The 19,964-nt window shown below is 36.4% G+C and overlaps 1 protein-coding gene and 1 long non-coding RNA gene across 13 annotated transcripts in view; both read right to left on the reverse strand.

Annotated features, from left to right (window-relative positions):
• The window catches only part of VPS8 (vacuolar protein sorting 8 homolog (S. cerevisiae)), a 246,001-nt gene that overhangs the window by 81,795 nt on the left and 144,242 nt on the right, over positions 1 to 19,964 (reverse strand). For all 12 annotated transcript variants that reach the window (XR_001359954.1, XM_005858444.2, XM_014530618.1 and 9 more), the window contains 3 exons: positions 14,118 to 14,207; positions 12,570 to 12,616; positions 1,635 to 1,782 (listed from right to left, as the gene is read on the reverse strand). Coding sequence is in view for 11 of the 12 variants with exons in the window: in XM_005858444.2 (XP_005858506.1) it covers positions 1,635 to 1,782; positions 12,570 to 12,616; positions 14,118 to 14,207 (285 nt within the window). In the remaining variant the exon portion in view is untranslated. The remainder of the gene's footprint in view (positions 1 to 1,634; positions 1,783 to 12,569; positions 12,617 to 14,117; positions 14,208 to 19,964) is intronic.
• Positions 14,541 to 19,308, reverse strand: LOC106724207. The gene is made up of 3 exons (XR_001359957.1): positions 19,123 to 19,308; positions 17,760 to 17,811; positions 14,541 to 14,559 (listed from the first exon to the last, which is right to left on the reverse strand). It is a non-coding gene; the product is annotated as an uncharacterized LOC106724207 (long non-coding RNA).

A 19,964-nucleotide genomic window follows, 5' to 3' on the forward strand; every position in this document is an offset into this window, starting at 1 on the left:
CAAAGCAAACCAATCTAAGTTGAGAGTTGAAAAATATAGTGGTTTGATGGATTATCTCAAATCTAGATCTGAAAATGACAATGTGCCGATTGGTAAAATGATAATACTTCCATCATCTTTTGAGGGTAGTCCCAGAAATATGCAGCAGCAATATCAGGAGGCTATGGCAATTGTAACAAAGTATGGCAAGCCCAATTTATTCATAACCATGACATGCAACCCCAAATGGGCAGATATTGCAAACAATTTACAACGCTGGCAAAAAGTTGAAAACAGACCTGACTTGGTAGCCAGAGTTTTTAATATTAAGCTGAATGCTCTTTTAAATGATATCTGTAAATTCCATTTATTTGGCAAAGTAATAGCTAAAATTCATGTCACTGAATTTCAGAAACGTGGACTGCCTCACACTCACATCCTCTAATTAATTCCCTTAGAAGGGAAATATATAAATTGTGGCATAATCATTCAATAGGCTATTACATGACCATTAAAATGAGTGAACTATATCTACATGTATAAAAATTGACAGATTAAAAAATTAATAACAAAAGCAATTTTCAATAGGATATGTACTGTATGATACCATTAATACAAATTTTAAAAATAATAAAACTGCGTCTTTTATTTTATAGTTAAATACATACAGGGTTGGGCAAAAGTCAGGTTACATTTGTATGTGAAACAGTTTATTCTTGAATTATTATGTTTTAATTATTGTATTTGTTTCCAAGCAAACAACTATAGACCTACTTTTGCACCACCCTGTATATATGAAAAATAAACAACCTGGATAAACTTCCCACCTTCAGGCTGGTGGTGACCTCAGGGGAGAGAGGGGGACATGACAAATAAAAGATGCTTTATTTCTAAAACAAAACAACAGATATCTGAAGCCAGTATGGCAAAATGTTAACATTTATAAATTGGCTTGGTGGGTACATATGTATTTGATATTCTTCATGCACATTTCTACATATTTGAAATATTTCATAATTTTAAAAAATTTAAGTGTGTGGACAGTTCAGGAGGTGGATGCAAAAAATACAGATTATTATTTCACGAGTACTGACATAAAAGAAAGGAGACATAATGGTAGGTTACATTTTAAACAGGGAACATGCCAACCTCTTATAGTATATTAGAATATGTATATATATATATACATTTTCACTTTCATTTGGAAACAGGTGAAAATAAGGGAAATGAATCAAGGCAATGACTGTGCTAAGTCTACTGAACTGCTTTCAGCCTAGTAAGTCCTATTGCATAAGAGGACTATGTAACCATCAGTGCCTGCAAACAAGAGTTTGGTTTTTCCCTTTTAATACTTTTACTATATTCATTTTTATATGTTTATCATGTTGGTTAGAATGTCAGTGAACCTTGATTAATAATGATGATGGACATGTGCTGTTTCTGACTTTACTAGAAAACATGTGAAAGCAGTTTATTCCATAGCAATGAAAAGCATGCTATGGATCAGACTATCTGGATTCCATCTCAGATGCTACCACTTACTAGCTAAAAACTTAGGCAAGTAATTTAATATGTGAGTCTCCCTTTGCTTAACTGTAAAATGGTGAATGATTAGGAAAAGTGTACTCTGGCTTTCTCCCCATTATTGGTCTTACCTGGATAGTTTCTTCTAGGCGGTAGCCCTCAAGGACTTGTAATGTCTCTATGACTTGGGTTGGGCTGAACTGACACAACAGCTCAATGAACTGTTCTGTAATACAGGGAGATATCTGCAGCAACTCCTGATTTACATGAATACCTTCCCTAAAAACATAAAAAACAAGAGTAACATCATTTAATCACATCTATAATTAAAGCTTCAGGTAAAAAGGATGCTATCTTAAAACCAAGACTAACTTTTGGTCAGGTAATATCATGAATTAAAAATCTCACTGTTACTCAGATTATTAGGGTGAACTGTATATCATATCAGAAGCGCTCTAAATCACAATACTGCTCAGTTTACATTGAGTAATTAAGGAAATAATAGTCAGTAGAGGCTTCAATAAGTAAATCATACAAAAGTTATACTGTTGCTCTAAAAGAAACAGATGACCCAATTCAGTTTAAACAATTTGATTTGTAACTATATACATGTATATATAAACCATCTTCCAGTCTCAGCATCTCTACTATGCTTCCCTTATAGTACCAGTCACACTGTTGTAATTCTTTAATTACTTGTCTTCTCTAAAAGACTATAAACTCTGTGAGGGTAGGTACCAGTTTATCTCCTCACTAATTAATCCTCAAAGCCTACAACAGTGTACCTTTACTGAGTACCCATTTGCTATGTCCCAAGACTATACTAATTTTGACAGCCATTAAAGTTAGCAGTGGGGTATACGGCAAAGCAGGTAGCTAATAGATGACTAATACAAAGAGCTCTGAGAACTGGATATAACAAGTTGTATTTATGAGCAAGACTGATAAGCAACAGTCAGAAATGGATGTAAACTCATCAATGATGCAATTTACTTATTAACGTTCTGATGATGTTGATGCTGCCTAATCGTGTCCCAGCAGACAGATTATTTCCCAAATGAATGCATCAAAATCTGTTCATTCGGGTGATTTGCTTGGTTTGATGCATATTCACACCTTCAGTATTTGTAAAGGGTTTTGCCAATAAATGCCTGGAAAGAATTAAATACTGTGATTCATCAACAGATGCTTATGTCTAATCTTAATTTGCTCCATAGTCTTGCATTTATAAGACATATTAACAGAAGTATGATATAGAGAAAATATTAACATCGCCTACAATATGGTGTAAATATCTGAAAAAAACACTGGCTCACTTTAATGTCCAGAAAAACTGGTTAGCATTCCCTTTTCTCTTATACCTAATAGTGTTCTACTGAGACACAACATTCATCCTACCTAAAAACTATCATTTTCCTGGGTTTGTCAGTGCATCTTCTATTTTCTTCATGTAGATAGAATTTATTCCGAGCCATATCTGGCTTTGTTGCCCTAGTCCTTGTAATTTTCACCCCTCTATTCTATATTTGGTTTCCTCCATTTGAAGGCAGTCCAATTTACCTTTCCCAGTCATTTAAGTTCAATTTAATGTACATTTACTGGGCATGTACTTATTATGTGCCAAGGTGACGCTAATGCTGGGGGAACAACAATGAATGCAATGGTCTTTGTTCTCAAAGTTTATAGTGTAGTTGGCCACAGACATTTAACAGATAATTTTCAAGTTATGTGGAAAGAATACTAAGATGGTGGTCTACCCAGGGAATAGCCAGTCACTTAACAAACTCCTGCATTCAAGGCAGCTGTGAAACACACACACACACACACACACACACACACACACACACACACACACACACAAAAGAAGAAAAGAACACTTCATCTTTGGGATTTACAGCCAATTTGAGAAGATACTGAGTTAGCCCATTAGCAAGTATAGAAAGCCCTAAGCAGCAAAACTTAATGAGTTAATCACGCAACTTCTGGTCAGGACTGAGTGTCACAAAGCTCTTAATTTGGGAAAGATTTCCTGCATCTAAATATAATTCCTCCTCCTGTAACTGAATACTCTTATTAGAAAAAGAAGTCCTGTTTATCATCATTTTCAGAAAATAGTTAAGTCCTCATGTAAAGAACGGTGCCCTGGCCTGAACCAATCCTTTCTTTTCTTTTGCTAATAACTTTCTTGTCCTACCTAGTTTGTATCAATAAAAACCTTCCATTTTATACGACTTCATGGATCATCTCTCTGTTTACTAGGTGGGATGCTCTTGATTCAAAATCATTCAATAAAGCCAATTAGAACTTTAAATTTATTCAGTTGAATTTTCTTTAACAGGGACAAAGAATATATATGAGCATTAAGCTAGCTATATCCTCTCACTATCATTCGATCATACACACAGATATACGTGCGCTGACGGGGTTAAGTACAGGCCTCCCCAAGACATGCTACTTTGGCATGAAGAGTATTTTTCAAATGTTTTAATTGATTTAAAAAGAATGGAGAGGGATAGAGAGACAGCAACATCAATGAGAGAAACATCTGCCTCCTTCATGCCTAATGGTGATCAAGCCCTCCACGCGGGCATGTGCCCTGACCAGGAATTGAACTGGGGACCTCTTGGTTCAGTGGTTCTCAACCTTCCTAATGCCGCGACCCTTTAATACAGTTCCTCATGTTGTGGTGACCCCCAACCATAAAATTATTTTCGTTGCTGCTTCATAACTGTAATTTTGCTACTCTTATGAATTGTAATGTAAATATCTGATATGCAGGATGTATTTTCATTGTTCTCGACCCACAGGTTGAGAACAGCTGTCTTGTTTCATGGGTCGATGCTCAACCACTGAGCAACACTGGCCGGGTGGCATGTATATCATTTTGAGCTGAAGGCAAAAGAGACTCTGTAGGCTCAAGAGAAATTTTTACCTTTCCCTTAAAGAATTTAAAGTGGACCCTTGCCCATGTAAGAGTGACTACCTACTTATATGGCAGGGCAAACCGAATTACTGAACATCTGCTCTTCTTGTCATCCTGTGAATTACCCTCCTCCCATCTGAAACCCCAGGCATCTTACCTCATGATGTCATATGTACCTCATTTCACCTTTCTGTCTTGAACCTCTCATGCATGTAGGATCTCTGATTCTCATGTCTGTGCGGTTCCCATACACATATGTAAAATTAAATTTGGTTATTTTCTCTTGTTAATCTGTCTCATGTAGCTTTAATTATTAGGCCAGCTGAAAGAACCTACAGGAGTAGAGGAAAATTTCTTCCTCCCCAACAGTGCATACTATTTCATGCTATGTATTTTTTCAGTCTGGCATTATTTTTACCTTTACATAGTCATGTTTGCAATTTGGTATTCAATTATGCTCATATACGCGAGTGTTTATTTAGCCATCTCCCCCATTGACTTTTTAAAATAGCTTTTTCACTATATAAATGCTAAGGTGGATATTTAAATATTAACTACTTTTTCTTTCACAGAATTTCCTTAAATGAAATTACTGGATCAAAGCACATGTGTAACTTTTGAGCTCTTAATACATATAGATAAATTGCTCCAAGAAACAAAGTGGACTAAGAGGAAGCAATATATATTCAAAGGGAGGAATGACAATGTGTAGTGTATCCTATGACCAATTAATTCAGTACTGCTGCAGAATAAAGGGGGGAAGAGAAAAGCCAGGTGAGAAAATAAAGCTGGATATGCCTGAATCAGATCAAGAAGGGCCTGTACACCATGAGGAGTTTGGACTTTACCTTGGATAATGGGAACTGAAAGAAGTATGTGAAGGGGAAAGGAGACATTGTCATTATCTGTCTTTTTGAAAATGGAAGTAGAATTAGGAAGGCTGGTTAGGAGACGAGCAAGAGAGACCAGGAGAGAGATGCTGAGTGCCTGAGCCAGGATAGTGTGGGTAGACAAGAAGGGGACTCACATAGAAGAGAGAGCCACAAGGTAGATTTTGGGTGACTGACTGGTTCTCTGTGTGTGGCTGAGAAGGTGGAGTGGAGTGGGGAAAGTGAGAAATTTATCACTTGGGATCTTTTTTTTAAAGACACTTATACTAAAACAGCCTGCTTACTTGTCAACTTCCTCCATCAGAATGGAAGTTATATGAAGGCAGGGCCCCATCTTATTCATCACTTTACCTCCTGTGCCTGTCACAGTACTCATTATACTGTACTTACTAGGTACATTGCTAAATGAAATAAATGGGCAGATAATACCATTTGCTAAGAGAGAAAATAAAGGAAAAAAAACAGGTTTGGATTTTTAAGTGAATATAATTTTTAGTCATTTCAAATTCTCACACAATACATAGCAAATAATCTCATGATAAAGAATTACTGAATAAAGAAATTAAGTAAATGCATGAAAGTTATTTTCTATCTATCTATATCTATCTATCTATTTATATACCTACCTACCTACCTACCTACCTATTTATCAATCTATGTATCAAGTCTGGAGATTAGGAGATTATGATGTGTTTGAATTTAAAAGGTTGAATTTGAGCTGTTGGCAAAATATTAACCAAAGATACGGTCTCTGGTGGTAGGCCTGGCCAAGTTGATAGGCATTCATAAAGTAGAAAAGTATTTTCATATGTCAAAGTTTATTAACATATATAATGTTCTAATTTTTAAACTTTGAACTATGCTATTTCAACACTGTGTCAGTATCTTAAAATGTACCTCCAAAATTATACATAAAAACACTAACAGAATCAAGTTTAATACAATGCATAACCATTTCCATAATCTATGTTTTGCTCATTGGCAAAGACACTCATTCTCTTAGCAATGCTCAATTTTTACTTTGACTAAAGATTTAAAAATATAATCCGACATTTTTATGTATTTTTCTATGAAAAAATTATAACATATTTCAGAGGCCTCTGGGACATTGTTAACAAGGCTAAGTTGATATTACCAAGAAAATCATACTGAGGAAAATACTGTGAATATAAATATATTTGCACATTTTCCTTATTTCTTATGACGCTTATAGCCTCATAAAAACCATTAGTGTCCTTTCGTATTATCCTTCAAGTATCCCTGCTGCACAAAAGACCGACCTGCTTATGGATGTAAATGTATCAGAACTCCTGTGAGAATTCTTGCCCAGCAGGAGTGCACAGAGGGAGCGTGTGTTATGGGGGAGGGGGGGGGGAGAGGGGAATGATATGTAGCAGCTGTCCCTGTCACAGGGTGATGTGATCATAAGTTCCTAGGAAGGGAATTAGAAGAAGATGCAAATCCTTCCTCTCCCAAATTCTGGCCTCAATTCAGGCAAATAATTTGTTTCTGGAGGATTAATCCGTCTCCTCCCCTCTACCATAAACTATCTAATCTTTCTACATACAGATGTAGGTCAATTATTTCTACTGAGGATATTATTTACATGGCAAAGATAACTTAAAGAAATTGAGTAAAGAAAACAGAAATATACATAAGAATTTAACTAATTTGTTCCTCTAAAAATGCTGTTGATAAAATAAAAAGCTACCCCCTCATAAACAACTCAGTGAGTTCATACAAATGTTAAATCAAATATATATAACTATATATACACAAGAATTATGATCCTATTAACACAGGTTTTGGGGGCAAGAACAACAAAAAAGCAGTATTTCAATATGACACATAAGCAATCCCCATCTCAAAATAACTGTTTTCTTTCATTTTCTCTACTCTCCAGAATGCTTCTATAGGAGCTTCATGGGGAGGATAAACCTGGATGTTTAAAATAAATTCTATTGCTTAAGAACAAAAAGGGAAAAATGAAAGGCAAAAATAGCCTAAAGCTGTCTGCCAGGGAAAAAAACCGGCTAGGCGGGGCCCAGTCTACTTACTCTTGATGTTCTTTTGTCCTATTGTGAATGAAATAGGGCTTCTGTAATACATCTGACAAGCTCAGGAGTCCAAAAGTAATCTCACAGGGTGATTTGATCATAAGTTCCTGGGCAGGACATGGTGAGTAGTCACATCCCTGGCCTATAACTTCTTTACTAAAAGGTTTACCTTTGCCTTAAGCAAACCCTGTCCATTGTTCCTGTGCATCTAGGTTAACACACCTTTGAAATGCCAGAGTATCACCCTCAAGGGAGGTATAACCACCCTCAAGGGAGCACATAATCTTGTTAACTGCCCTGTAATCCAATCATAGAGATTTTCCCCACCTTGCTTTTTTCCTTCCTTCATGTAATCTTCCTTACAGATTCCTTTTTTTTTCAAATGTATAAAAAGAAGTGCATCAACCGAAGGACTTGTATGCATGCATATAAGCATAAAAAAAAGAAGTGCAAATCTGTCACTCATTGCAGCATCTGAGATCTTGCTTCACCGTAACAGTTGTCAGTTTGGGCTCAAAAAAGCTCTTATAAAAATTATCTGCAGATCTTGCCAGTGGAAAGCGTGTTCTTTCACAGGATCTCAAGGAAAGCATTCCAGGGACTCATGTATGGGAAATTGTGGCATGGTAAGATTTGTTGGTAGCGTGAAATGCAAAATCAAAGGAGTGCCCCTGGATTCTCAATGTCCCCATTTCTGTCCATCCTGCCAAGGAAAAATTCCAGTCTTGCCCCATCAGGCCCAGAAATAGGGCCAGTGTCCAGAGATTCTGTCCTTTATTAAAGCTTAGTCCTTTGGAGACCACACGGTCTGCAGCAGGCCCCAGGTGGCTGCGCACAGGTTGAGCACATGTTATTGGGCAGGCAAGAGAGAGAGAGAGCACTCTTTGTTAGCTGGGATTATATTACCTTGGGTTTGGGAAGGTGCTTTTTCATAATAACCAGTCAACTTCCCAAGCTTTCCTGGGCTTGCGCTAGGTCCGCCTTCTCACCGATCCATTTCCTTTTCCCAGGCTAGACAGATAGGCCTCTATGGTCACCATTTAGGCCCTTACTGTGCATGTGCTTATCTCCCCCTTTACTGTTCTATCCTATCCCCGTGATCTGTGGGGAATGGACCACTGGTTCTCTGGGGAGTACATGAAGCTATACCTTCCTTAGGAAGCAAACCTTTGTTCCCTAGTTCATTATGCTTAATAATGTCTTATTCCCTTTGCTGCCTTCCTTTATTAATATCTAGCTACCTACGCTAACACAGGTTTGGATGCTCTCATGCCAACACTACATATCTTTTTCCACACTCCCCTACTTTCCCACTTCAGTTTTCCCAGTACCTAACAAGATTCTAATCCTTTACTTCAGGTTAGTCAACAAGCATACCCATTTTGAAAAGCTAAAATGGGATGGGAAATCAGTCATTCAGAGCCTACTGTAAACTAGGCCACACTACCTGCTTTCTCCTTACCCTGGAAGTCATGGGTATTGGAAAAGTATTTTTTCATCAGTGTGTTTGCTTCATTGTATTCATACTTTACTTGTATATTCTCACTGTAAAAGTCTCACATAATACAGAAATTGACAAAGTAAATCAAGTTTTGATTGGGGCATCATCAAAGGAAGTAATTTTGGATTTAAAAAATCTACCTAGGAACAATACTCCATATCTGAGTGTGCTTATAAATGTGCTGGGCTGCATATCTGGCACTTTGGCCAGACAGGTCATGCTGTGCTGTCTGTTCCTAAAACACATAGATAGGAAGGTACTGACATCAGGCCAGGCCTTGAGATATGGTCTCATGGCCCCTTCCCAGCACGTAGGCCTTCTTTCTCAGAAGGCCCGGAAGTCTCATTCCAAATTTGGGAGACAAAGGACTGGGAAAAAGTATAAATAAAGAGAGTTTCCTCCATATTGGGGGCCCAGAATTTGAAAGACACATTTTCTCTGGGCCTCCACAAAATTTAATAAAATGTAACTCCTGTAATCTGCGCTGCAGTTTCGCCTCTGCTTCGGCAGGGTGCTGTAACTGTAGTCAGCTGGCCAGCTTAATAAAGGCTCTTAAATTTAAATTCTGAGTCAGTGGTCTATCTCGCTGAATGAACCCACACATAAAGTGGAGAGCCTGAAGAAGTGTGTGTACCTGCACCCCTGGAAAGAAGGGAGCAGAATGGAGAAGGCAGAGTTCAAAGGACACCAAAGACAAACTTTCTATAACCAAAACTGTCTAAGGCTAGTTCAGGGAGTGACTCCTCCTTACTCACTCTGCACTCAGCCTTCTTAACCTTGATCCTCTCCCTCAATCCAGAATTAGTAACTTACTAGTGACAGGGTTCAGGACATGCAACCCCAAAATATGGTACCCTGGGATACTAAATATTTTAAACTAAAGGAACTTGAGAAATGGCAGGTACAGAAGGGACTCTCTGACCCCACCCCCACCCCCACCCCTTTACCCCAAAGCATGTCATAAAACTTTAATGTGAGAGGTGCTCTCCCTGTACCTGGAGGAGAGGAGCATCCTTACCTCTGAAGATGGAGGGACACTGAGAAGAATCCAAACAAGCAGGCCTTGCTCAGTTTCCCCCAGTACACTATCCTTAGCTCATATCCTTTGGTCCTATCACTTTTCTATGACTTTCTACTCTTCATCAAACCTAGCAAAAAACACTCAGGTTTCTTCAGATCTTCATTTCCTTATAAAGGCTCCTGTGTCATGTAAAACTTACATTAAATAATTTCATATCCTTTTCTCTTCTTAATCTGTCTTTGTTACAGAGGTACAGTCAAGAACCTAAATGGGAAGAAGGAAAATATTTTTCCTCTCCTCACTATTATTATATGTTTACATTGTGGGTTAAACAGGCTTTTATGGGTTAATCTAAGATACTATAATTTAAAATGCTCTTTATATAAAAATGATTATATTGAAATGCCAAACATCCAATTTACAAATGAATTTGGAGCATTATGTAAATTGGCACCTGCTTCCTATATAAGACATAAAGTAAAAGGATAAAATATGAATTCTGGATTGGGATACTCAAAGCAGAACGCTTGTCTTTGACCTCTTGGAAATGGATCAATATGAAAGTGAGCCCTTTTTAAAGGTGGAGCTAAAGTATCGGTCTTATTAATTCAAGGCTCTATTAAAGAAAAAATTACCCATGATACTTGTTGAAACAAACTTTATTTGGACTATCATAACAGGTGTAGGGACTACTGCAATGGGGTTTTGACAGTACAGGAGAGCCGAGGCTCCGTTCCAAATACAACAAGGACAAGTGGGGTTTATAGCTGGGATGGGGTTAGAGGATGAGGAGGCGGTCAGTGGATGAAAAATTACTAAGAATGTGGGGTAATTATTTGCTAGACTGACTTAACAGGATTCTTGTTGAAGGCAGGCCAAGGGTGATCAGATTTTACTTGGGGGGCAAGAAGGGAAGGGAAGGAAGAATTTGGACACATATTTTGGGTGATCAGATATCGAGGTTGGGGGATTCTTGCTAAAACTAGACTCCACAAGGACAGAGATGAAAAGGCTCAGAGGCCTGAGTAAAGTTTGGTCAAAGGGAGAATCTTTGCCAGCTCTTAATTTCTACTAGGCTAAAGTAAAGCTGGCAACTGTGCTGCTGTCAAAAGTGAGGACATTACAGGTCACGTTGCTTTGGGGGAGAGGGAAGACGAAGGGTTGTGGGTACACTGCTTCTCTCTGAAGTAGGTAAGAGAATCTTGTAGCAAAATTAATATGACAAGAAGGAAGAATGTGTGACAAGTTAATTTAGAGTAATTATCTTGGGTTAGGGTTAATTTAGGGAGATAAAACATACTGAGTAAATGTAAAATTATTTGTGGTTTGCTAGTGAACAAAACAACTTTCACAGTACTCTTAAAGGGTCTTACCTAATTAACATCTTTCAAATCTAGGGTAGGTAATAACAGAGCAAGACTTTTCATGGAAGACCTCTGAAACTCTTGTGATGTGCCATGTTTATTATTGTGAAATTTAAGTTAAGGAGTGACTGCAATATCAGAGCAAATGACTATATATTTATATTATCTAATATTGTTTTTTATTTTATTTTTTAAAAGAAGGATTTGGTCACCATTGGCTTCTATACTTTTTTTCAATGTGAGAAAAGGCCAAGTTCAAAGCTGAGCCTTCTCTTGTCTTTCCAGCTTGAGCGTCTCCAGATAGGATGGTTGGGGGAAAATAACTTGGTTAAAATAAATGATCTTATGAGAGGACGAATCAAATCCTAAGAGGATATATTTGAAACTGGAGGACACAGGAGAGAGGGAACAGAAGGAATTTTGCCATGGGAAAGAGGTGCTCCGGCCCCAGAGAAAGGGCTGGAAATTGAGGCAGAGTGCCGCCTTCCTCATCCATCTAGCCCTGTCCTCTGTCTCCTTCTCTCAGTCTCCTCCCCGAGCTCTCCCATCCTCCTTACAGCTCTCTTCCTTCCCTCCTACCCCTCAACTCCAATTCTACAATTTCTCCATCAGTTAATTCTAGGAGTAGACCAGGGCCCAAACTGACTCTCAGAGAAATACAAATGATTAATAGAACTTTTTTTTTTTTAAATCTAGTTTCAGTAATATTCTGAGAACAGGGTTATAATTAAAACACAGACACTTTGAAAAGGTCTTGAACTGAGGTGCAGGAGAAAAATGTAGTCAGATTGCTTTTCCAATTATCTGCATAAGCACATCAGTATGACTCTAAATTAAAATGTGACATAGTCTTCTTAAAGTTTAAATGATTGAGATTTCAAAACAATTGTTACAATCACACATCCTGGTACTTTGATATTTAAAAATAGCACAGAATATTGGAATAACTGAAATTGATATCAGGATCACTTAAGTAAATGACTGTTTTCAATGGCTAATGTACATTCTAATGCAACTTAAAAGTTTGCATATCCGAGACAAAAGCTGTCTCATCCTGGAATATTACACTTAAGCCAGTGAAGCTTAACTTTAGGTGTACATCAAAAATATCCCCACCCACAGTGATTCTGCGGGGTTGGGCCCAGGCAACTATATATTTTTAAGCTTCTTAGGTGATTCTGACACACACAAACATTAAAAATCAAGGGCTGAGTGTACTATTTGGTTACCATGGACCAGTTTGTTAACTTCAACTTATTTTCTTTGATTTATAATCTACATATTATAAAAAACTAAATTTATAAACATACCTTGGGTCAAGAAGACTCCTCAAAAATTTGAAAAGCAAAACCTGGTTCTGAGTAGAAAAACAATAAAAAATATAATATTAAAACAAATTCTTCAAACTATGCCATGGTAAAGAATGAATTTAGAATATCCCTTTAAAATGCACCCATGGCTATGATTATTTCCATTAAGCCCTCTGTATAGATCTAAGAAATTTAAAGAATCATTTGGAGATCATTTCCTCTCAGTAATTCTAATCACTGTCCCATAGTGCATTTTGAGTGAAAAAGAAACACAAATACCTTGTTATTGTAAAAAAATAAATAATAAATAAATAAATAAATAAATAAACCAAGAAAAGAAAACCAACCAAAAAAACAAACAAAAAAACCCCTCTTCTGAGACAAACCCCAGTGCAGTTCCCACACGTGGACGCTCTAACTGCTCTGCTGGTAGTGAATTCTGGCTGTGAATGCTGGTGGGTTCACTGTCTCACCTGGTCCTTCTTGTGATGACGGCCCAAATGACAACCACCACCTGAAAAGCTCATGGACTCCCCAATATAATCAACTGCAACAGAGATGGCAAACTGCAACATCTCAGCAATCAGGGCTCTGTTTCTTCCACTTATGAGCTATGTGACTTTGTGTAAGTCACTGGCTCTCTTAGCTATTCAGTTTACTTATTTAAAAAAGAACAGCAGTATCTCCTCTGCCTTCTGCACAGGAGAGAGGTAAGAATTAAATGAGATGAACCTTAGGATACTATATGAATATAAATGTTTCTAAGTTCTAAGGAAAGCTGAGCAAAAATTTAGAGTTTAGTTTTTCTTTACCTTTGCGACACATTCAAACTTCACCTATAAAAAGCAGGGGACTCTCAAAACTGAAATGGATTAATGTAATATAGAATATGACATTTTGAATATGTTTATCTGTCTTTGATTTTTATCTTTTCCCTGGCCCATCACCTTGTTTTATTTTACACAACTTTCCTTCTGGACTTAATATTCTGGCTTACTTATCATTTCAAGAATTCTGAAACAATAGGTCAGAGGCATAATTCTTGTCATCAAAAGTAAAAGTACTTTATAAAACCTGTGTGGGATTCTCCTACATAATCAGTAAAGTTCTACAATAAAAGAAATACTTCATTTCTTTAAAAGAAACGTGTTAGACTCCACAGTGTTTATAGGGCGATATTCTGTGCCAGGCAGCATAGTGGAGGCAGGAGCTGGAGACAGACTTGGCCTCAGGGTCTGGGAGGAGAAGCGTGAATAGATCTCAATACTTCAATAACTTTATAACTCATTTCTCTTTCTCTCCAATTTCCAATGTCTTTGACATTCAACATTAAAACCTCTTTTTCTATAATGTAAAATTGACTATATACGGTGTCTGCCAGGACTTTTTTCCCCCCATAGGTTTTAAGCCTCAACAACTGTGTAGAAACTACTATTAAATGGCAACTATTAATTGAACAAATTCCTAAAATCAAAAGTTCTTTGGTACATAGTCAACAATTATCTCTCCACTAGATGTTTCTTCCCCATATATATTTGCAATATTTACCTCAAGTTTATTAATGACTGTTTCAATCTGTTCAGAAAAGTGAGTAGCAACTAGCTCTGCAGCTTTACAAGGCTTCAGGGACACAAGTTCCTAGAGTGAAAGAAAAAGACAAAATCCTTTTGCTAAATCTTAATGTTAATTTAAATAGGATTCCCATAGATGTGAAACATGATCACCTGCCTCAATATTTTCATGAGCTTCTTTATTGCATTTCAGGAGACCTTGATGTAAAGCCCTAATTTAAAGGCACATTGTAAATGAGCAAAATTAAAAGCATACCATGTAAAAAGTCAGATTGTGATATACAAGGTAATTCAGAATTCTTAGAAAATGAAAGCACTAAACTCTGGATTTAGGCCATATATCTGCAGGATGAACAGAATGAACAAAAGCTCCCCAAATTCTCTGTCTGTGAATTTCACCCTTGAGCTTAAAGAAATAGCTTGATGGAAAAAAAAAAAAGGTATAGCTGCAATTTCTCTGGCTAAGAATTTTAAAACTGTACTTCTGATTGCCTGGTAGGTTTTGAAACTATTAGTGTCTTAAGAAATCAACTTAAAGTCCTAAGTTTTAAATCAGACTAAGAGAGGCACTGTTAAGTAACCACTGTTAATAAAACCTATTTCTGTCAAATCTAAGACCGCCAATTTGCACTCTCCCTAAACTTTCCTAGACACTGGCTATCATTTTCTACTCAAACTCTCTTTTCACTTGGTTTCTGTGACCTACTATTCTGCCCTTACAATTGCATATCACATGGCTAACTGCAAAGACCAACTTTACATCACATAGTATATTGTCAAATAAAAAGTATACAAGTTAGTGTGACTGTGATATTAGTGATATATCTAATAATTTTGTGGTAGTATTTTTAGATTAATAATAATGATTAATATTAAAAATAATATTAAAATAACTGTAGTTTATACTAGTTTTATAGAACACATCTCAAAATAGAGAGAGCACAACTAATCAATATCACACATGAAAAAGGGGATATTACTACTGATTAATAGACATTACATAGATAAAAAACTTTTATGTCAAGAATTTGAAAATTTAGACAAAATGGATAAATTCTAAAAAAATATAGTTCAATAAATTGACTTAAGCAAGAGAAAACTTGCACTGAATAATAAAATATCTTTCCATATGGAAAACTCTAGACTCAAATAGATTCACCTATAACTTCTAGTAATCATTTAAGGAAGAAAAATTCCAACATTAATTAATATCTTACAGAGAATAGAAAAAAGGAAACTTCTTCAGCTCATTTTATGAGGCTAGCAACATTTTGATCACCAAACCCAATAGAAAAATATAAGATAGGAAAGAAAAATTATAGATCTTAATCATGAACATTGATACAACATTCTAAGTAAAAACAAAATTCAACAATATACAAAAAGGATAATACATCAGAATCAAGTTGCATTTATCCACAGAATTTAAGGCTAGTTTAATATCAATAATATTTACCACAAAAATTAGTAAGGGAGAAAAGTTTATAAAATTTTTTTATGACAAAACTATTAGTATACTAGAAATAGAATAGAAGACTTCCATAAAAATCCTTATAATAAACATTGTACATATATGGGAAATTAAAAATATTAGTGGCATGATTATGCTAAAAATATAAATTTTTGACAGTCTAAAAAAAGGACTGAAAATCTCTACAGAGAAAATTATAAAACTTTATAAAAAAATGTTGAAGGGTCATACCATACAGTCATAGATTGAAAGATACAATGTCATAAAGATGTCAATTACATTTAAAGTGATTAATAGATTCATTGCATCACAGTTAGAATCATAAGATTAAAAAAAAATTTGGTGGAATTTGACAATCTGATTCCAAAATGTATTTGGAAGTATAAAAGGTCAAGAATAACCAATACTCTTTTAAAGATATCAAGACTTATTATAAAGCAACAATATTTAAAACTAGAGGCCCGGTGCACGAAATTTGTGCACTCAGGGAGGGGGTCCCTCAGCCCGGCCTGCACCCTCTCACAGTCCAGCAGCCCTCAGGGGATGCTTGACTGATGGCTTAGGCGGCAGTCAGACATTCTTAGTGCTGCTGCGGAGGCAGGAGAGGCTCCCGCCACCCCTGCTGCACTTGCCAGCCAATGAGCCCGGCTTCTGGCTGAGCGGCGCCCCTCCTGTGGGAGCACACTGACCACCAGGGGGCAGCTCCTGCATTGAGCATCTGCCCCCTGGTGGTCAGTGGGCGTCTTAGCGAATGGCCATTCTGCCGTTCGATTTGCATTTTAGCCTTTTATTATATAGGATACTTGTGAGGTCCTGATGTAGAGTCAGACAATAGATCAATGAAACAGAAGAGGGCCCAGAAAAACAGACCAAGCATATAGATCCTTGATATGCTTATGACAAAGTAGTACTACTGAGCAATAGGGAAAGGCAACCTTTAAAATAACTGCTGGGAAAATTGGGCACCCATATTTTAAAAAAATTAATTGGACCCCCACCTCACAGCATATACAAAAACTGCTTTCAGGTGAACCTAAGATTTAAAGATGGAAGGAAAAACAGACAAAAAAGTTTTTAGACAAAAATATGAAGAATTTCTCATTCAGTGTAGAAGAAAAAAATTATTTTGACTTAAAAAAAAAGAACTTCTCTTAAGAAGAATCATAGGAAAAAGCCAAAGAGTGGAAGGATATATTCACAACATGTGTCAGTGAAAAACGCTATCATGCAGGATACATAAAGAACACCTACAAATCAATAAGTACAGGAGATATTCAAATAGAAAATTGGGCAAGATTTGAACAGGCACATTACAGAAAGGATATTTAAATGGCCAATAAACATGAAAAGTCTATCAATCTTAGTAACTAAGAATATGTTAGTTTAAAACATAGTAAAATATCATTACACATCCACTAGAATTGCAAAATGTTAAAGTCTAGCAAGGATATAGAATCAATGGGAAACTTCATTCAATGCCAGCAGCTGGTAAAGATATTTATCCCAATTAACTGGCAATTATGGACCTTACAGCAGAGATTATCAGATGTTAGCATGTCTCAAAAGCACGTGGAGGGCTTATTAAAACATATTGTGGGGTCCCACTCCCAGAGCTTCTGATCCAGAAGGTCTGAGGTGAAGACAAAAACTGCATTTCTATTAAGTTTTCAGCTGATGCTATACTGCTGACTGGGGATCAAACTAACAACCACTGCACTAGAGAAATGCATGTGGCTGTGCTCAGATGCATATATAATGATGACTATAAATGGACTAAAACATCCACTAACAGTAGAATGGACAAACTATGATATACTTATAAAATGAAATACTATATAACAATACAAATGAACCACAGCTTCAGATAACAAAACATACAAACTTCTCAAAATATTGAGAGGGAAAAAAGGAAATACAATATATAACTTCATTTACATAAAGTTCAGAAAAAGGCAAAGCAAAAATATAAACTTTTAGGGATGTAGGCATATGCAGTAACAGTATATATAGAAAGGCAAGGAAATATCAGGAAAAAACATTTGCTTTATGCAGTTTTCTGTATGCTTTTTATATCTAAAACTATAAATATTTTTTTAAAAATATAATAAAATATGCTTTATTCATATTGTAAAAATAAAGATTTTTTACTCGTAATCCACAGACCCGATCTAACAATGGCTTTTAGGGTGTCTGCATATCCCTGAAATTGTAAACAAATTTACGCCTTGTGCACATGCACAAGTCCAAATATTTCACTAGATCAGGGGTCCTCAAACTACGGCCCGCGGGCCACATGCAAATACAAATATTGTATTTGTTCCCATTTTGTTTTTTTACTTCAAAATAAGATATGTGCAGTGTGCATAGGAATTTGTTCATAGTTGTTTTTTTTTAAACTATAGTCCGGCCCTCCAACGGTCTGAGGGACAGTGAACTGGCTCCCTGTTTAAAAAGTTTGAGGACCCCTGCACTAGATTCTCAAAAGAGATTTATAATCCCAGAAGTGTTAAAAACCACTAATTTATTCACTGTATATACTGCCAGAAAACTTTATTATGAGGACTTTTACACCTACATATTTAATGTTGATTTTATTTATATTACTGAAGCCAAGGAAGTCCTTCAACAGTTTATATATTTGTAATTGTGGTCTTAAGAGATATTAAAAAGTTCAAGGTGAAAAAAATGTGCAGATGTTGGAAAAAGTTAGCAGAAATAATTGTTGTGCAGCAACAATACTTCTTGCTTCTCCAGTCTGAGTTTTCTGCTGAGTAATTTGTTTGCTCATTGATTAATGCATCACATTTCACATTATGCAGAGAGACATAGCTTCATTTTTGGATGTCTGGAGTCCATGTGCTCAAACCACTGCTTAATGCAGATTAAGTGAAATAAAGAATGAGCCATAATGTAAATACAGAGACTTAAAGGGGATGATGAAAGGAAAAAGAATACAAAATGATTAAAGGAAAAAGATATAACTCAAAGTAGGAGAAGGTTTTCTTGAGTTCTTTCATCAAGATATATCCATCTTGTTGTTAGCAGGAATATCGTAACATAAAATAACATATATATGTTCTCAATCCTATAGATGAAAGTGTGGAAATTACTTCAGACCACACATCTGATGACTGACTGTATCTCTTTCTCACCAGATGTTTCACATAAGATGTGTTCACATTTCTGATCTTTCTAAACTTTACAACCATCAGGATGGGAACAAAGTACTCATATCACATGCAATGTTTTCTCGGAGTTTCAGATCTCATCTTTTCTTATCATTTTTCACATGTATAAAAAATTTAAATTATGTTGAATAACCATATCTTTCATTCCATCTCTAAACCTATCACCAGAAGTTACCCCATCACCTGTTCCTTGCTACAAGGAGGAGTAAAGACACTTTGTAAATAGAAATTTATTTTCAAAACTAGGATTACCTCAGCATCTTTTGTTACTACTTTTTTTCAACAATTAGTGACTCAAAAAAAAAAAATACATTTCAACAAACCTGCTAGCTCTGTTGGTTTCTGAGGTATATGGTATGTTATGAACCTATGGACACTAAAGTGAGGAGTGATTTGTGAGCCCTTTTCCAGAATGCATTCTGATCACATGTTCATCACACATTATTAGTCTCTCCATTTTGGCATCTATAGGCATGTGTTTTAAAAATAACTTTTTGTTTCAATGTCAACTCCTGCATTATTGTAAAAAAAAGCATGTATTAACAAAATCAGAATCATTCTGTTACATAAGGAAGGGAAATATATCAGAGAGAAGAACTCAGTATAGTAATGTTTCTAAAATTCCATTGGGTGATTGAGTGCAATGGTTCCCATTATTTATTAGAGAATAAGACCAGGAATACTTTAAGAATTGTATTAAGAATGTTGTAAAAACCCACTAATATTCCAGTTTGCCAACCAGCTGATTGAACATGGGTTATTTTCAGAAGCCATGATATAATAAACTAGAGGCCCGGTGCACGAATTCGTGCATGGGTGGGGTCCCTCGCCTTGGCCGGCGATCCAGCTGATCAGGGCCATCTTGTCAGGGGGAGGGACTGCAGGAGGTTGGCTGGCTGCGGGAGATTGGCTGTGGGAGTGCACTGGCCACCAGGGGGCAGCTCCTGCGTTGAGCATCTGCCCCCTGGTGGTCAGTGTGCATCATAGCAACCGGTCAACCGGTTGTTCGGTTGCTTAGTCTTTTATATATATAGATTGTATATGACAGGCTTTATAAATACAAATATGAGGTGGAATAAATTATATGAAAAAGATGCGAATCTGCAAGTAAATCAACTTAATAATGTGACACCTGCCATTGCTTGGTTAGCATAATCTTAATTTG

This window comes from Myotis brandtii, unplaced genomic scaffold, assembly GCF_000412655.1.
Source record: "Myotis brandtii unplaced genomic scaffold, ASM41265v1 scaffold118, whole genome shotgun sequence".
Lineage (NCBI taxonomy): Eukaryota > Metazoa > Chordata > Mammalia > Chiroptera > Vespertilionidae > Myotis > Myotis brandtii.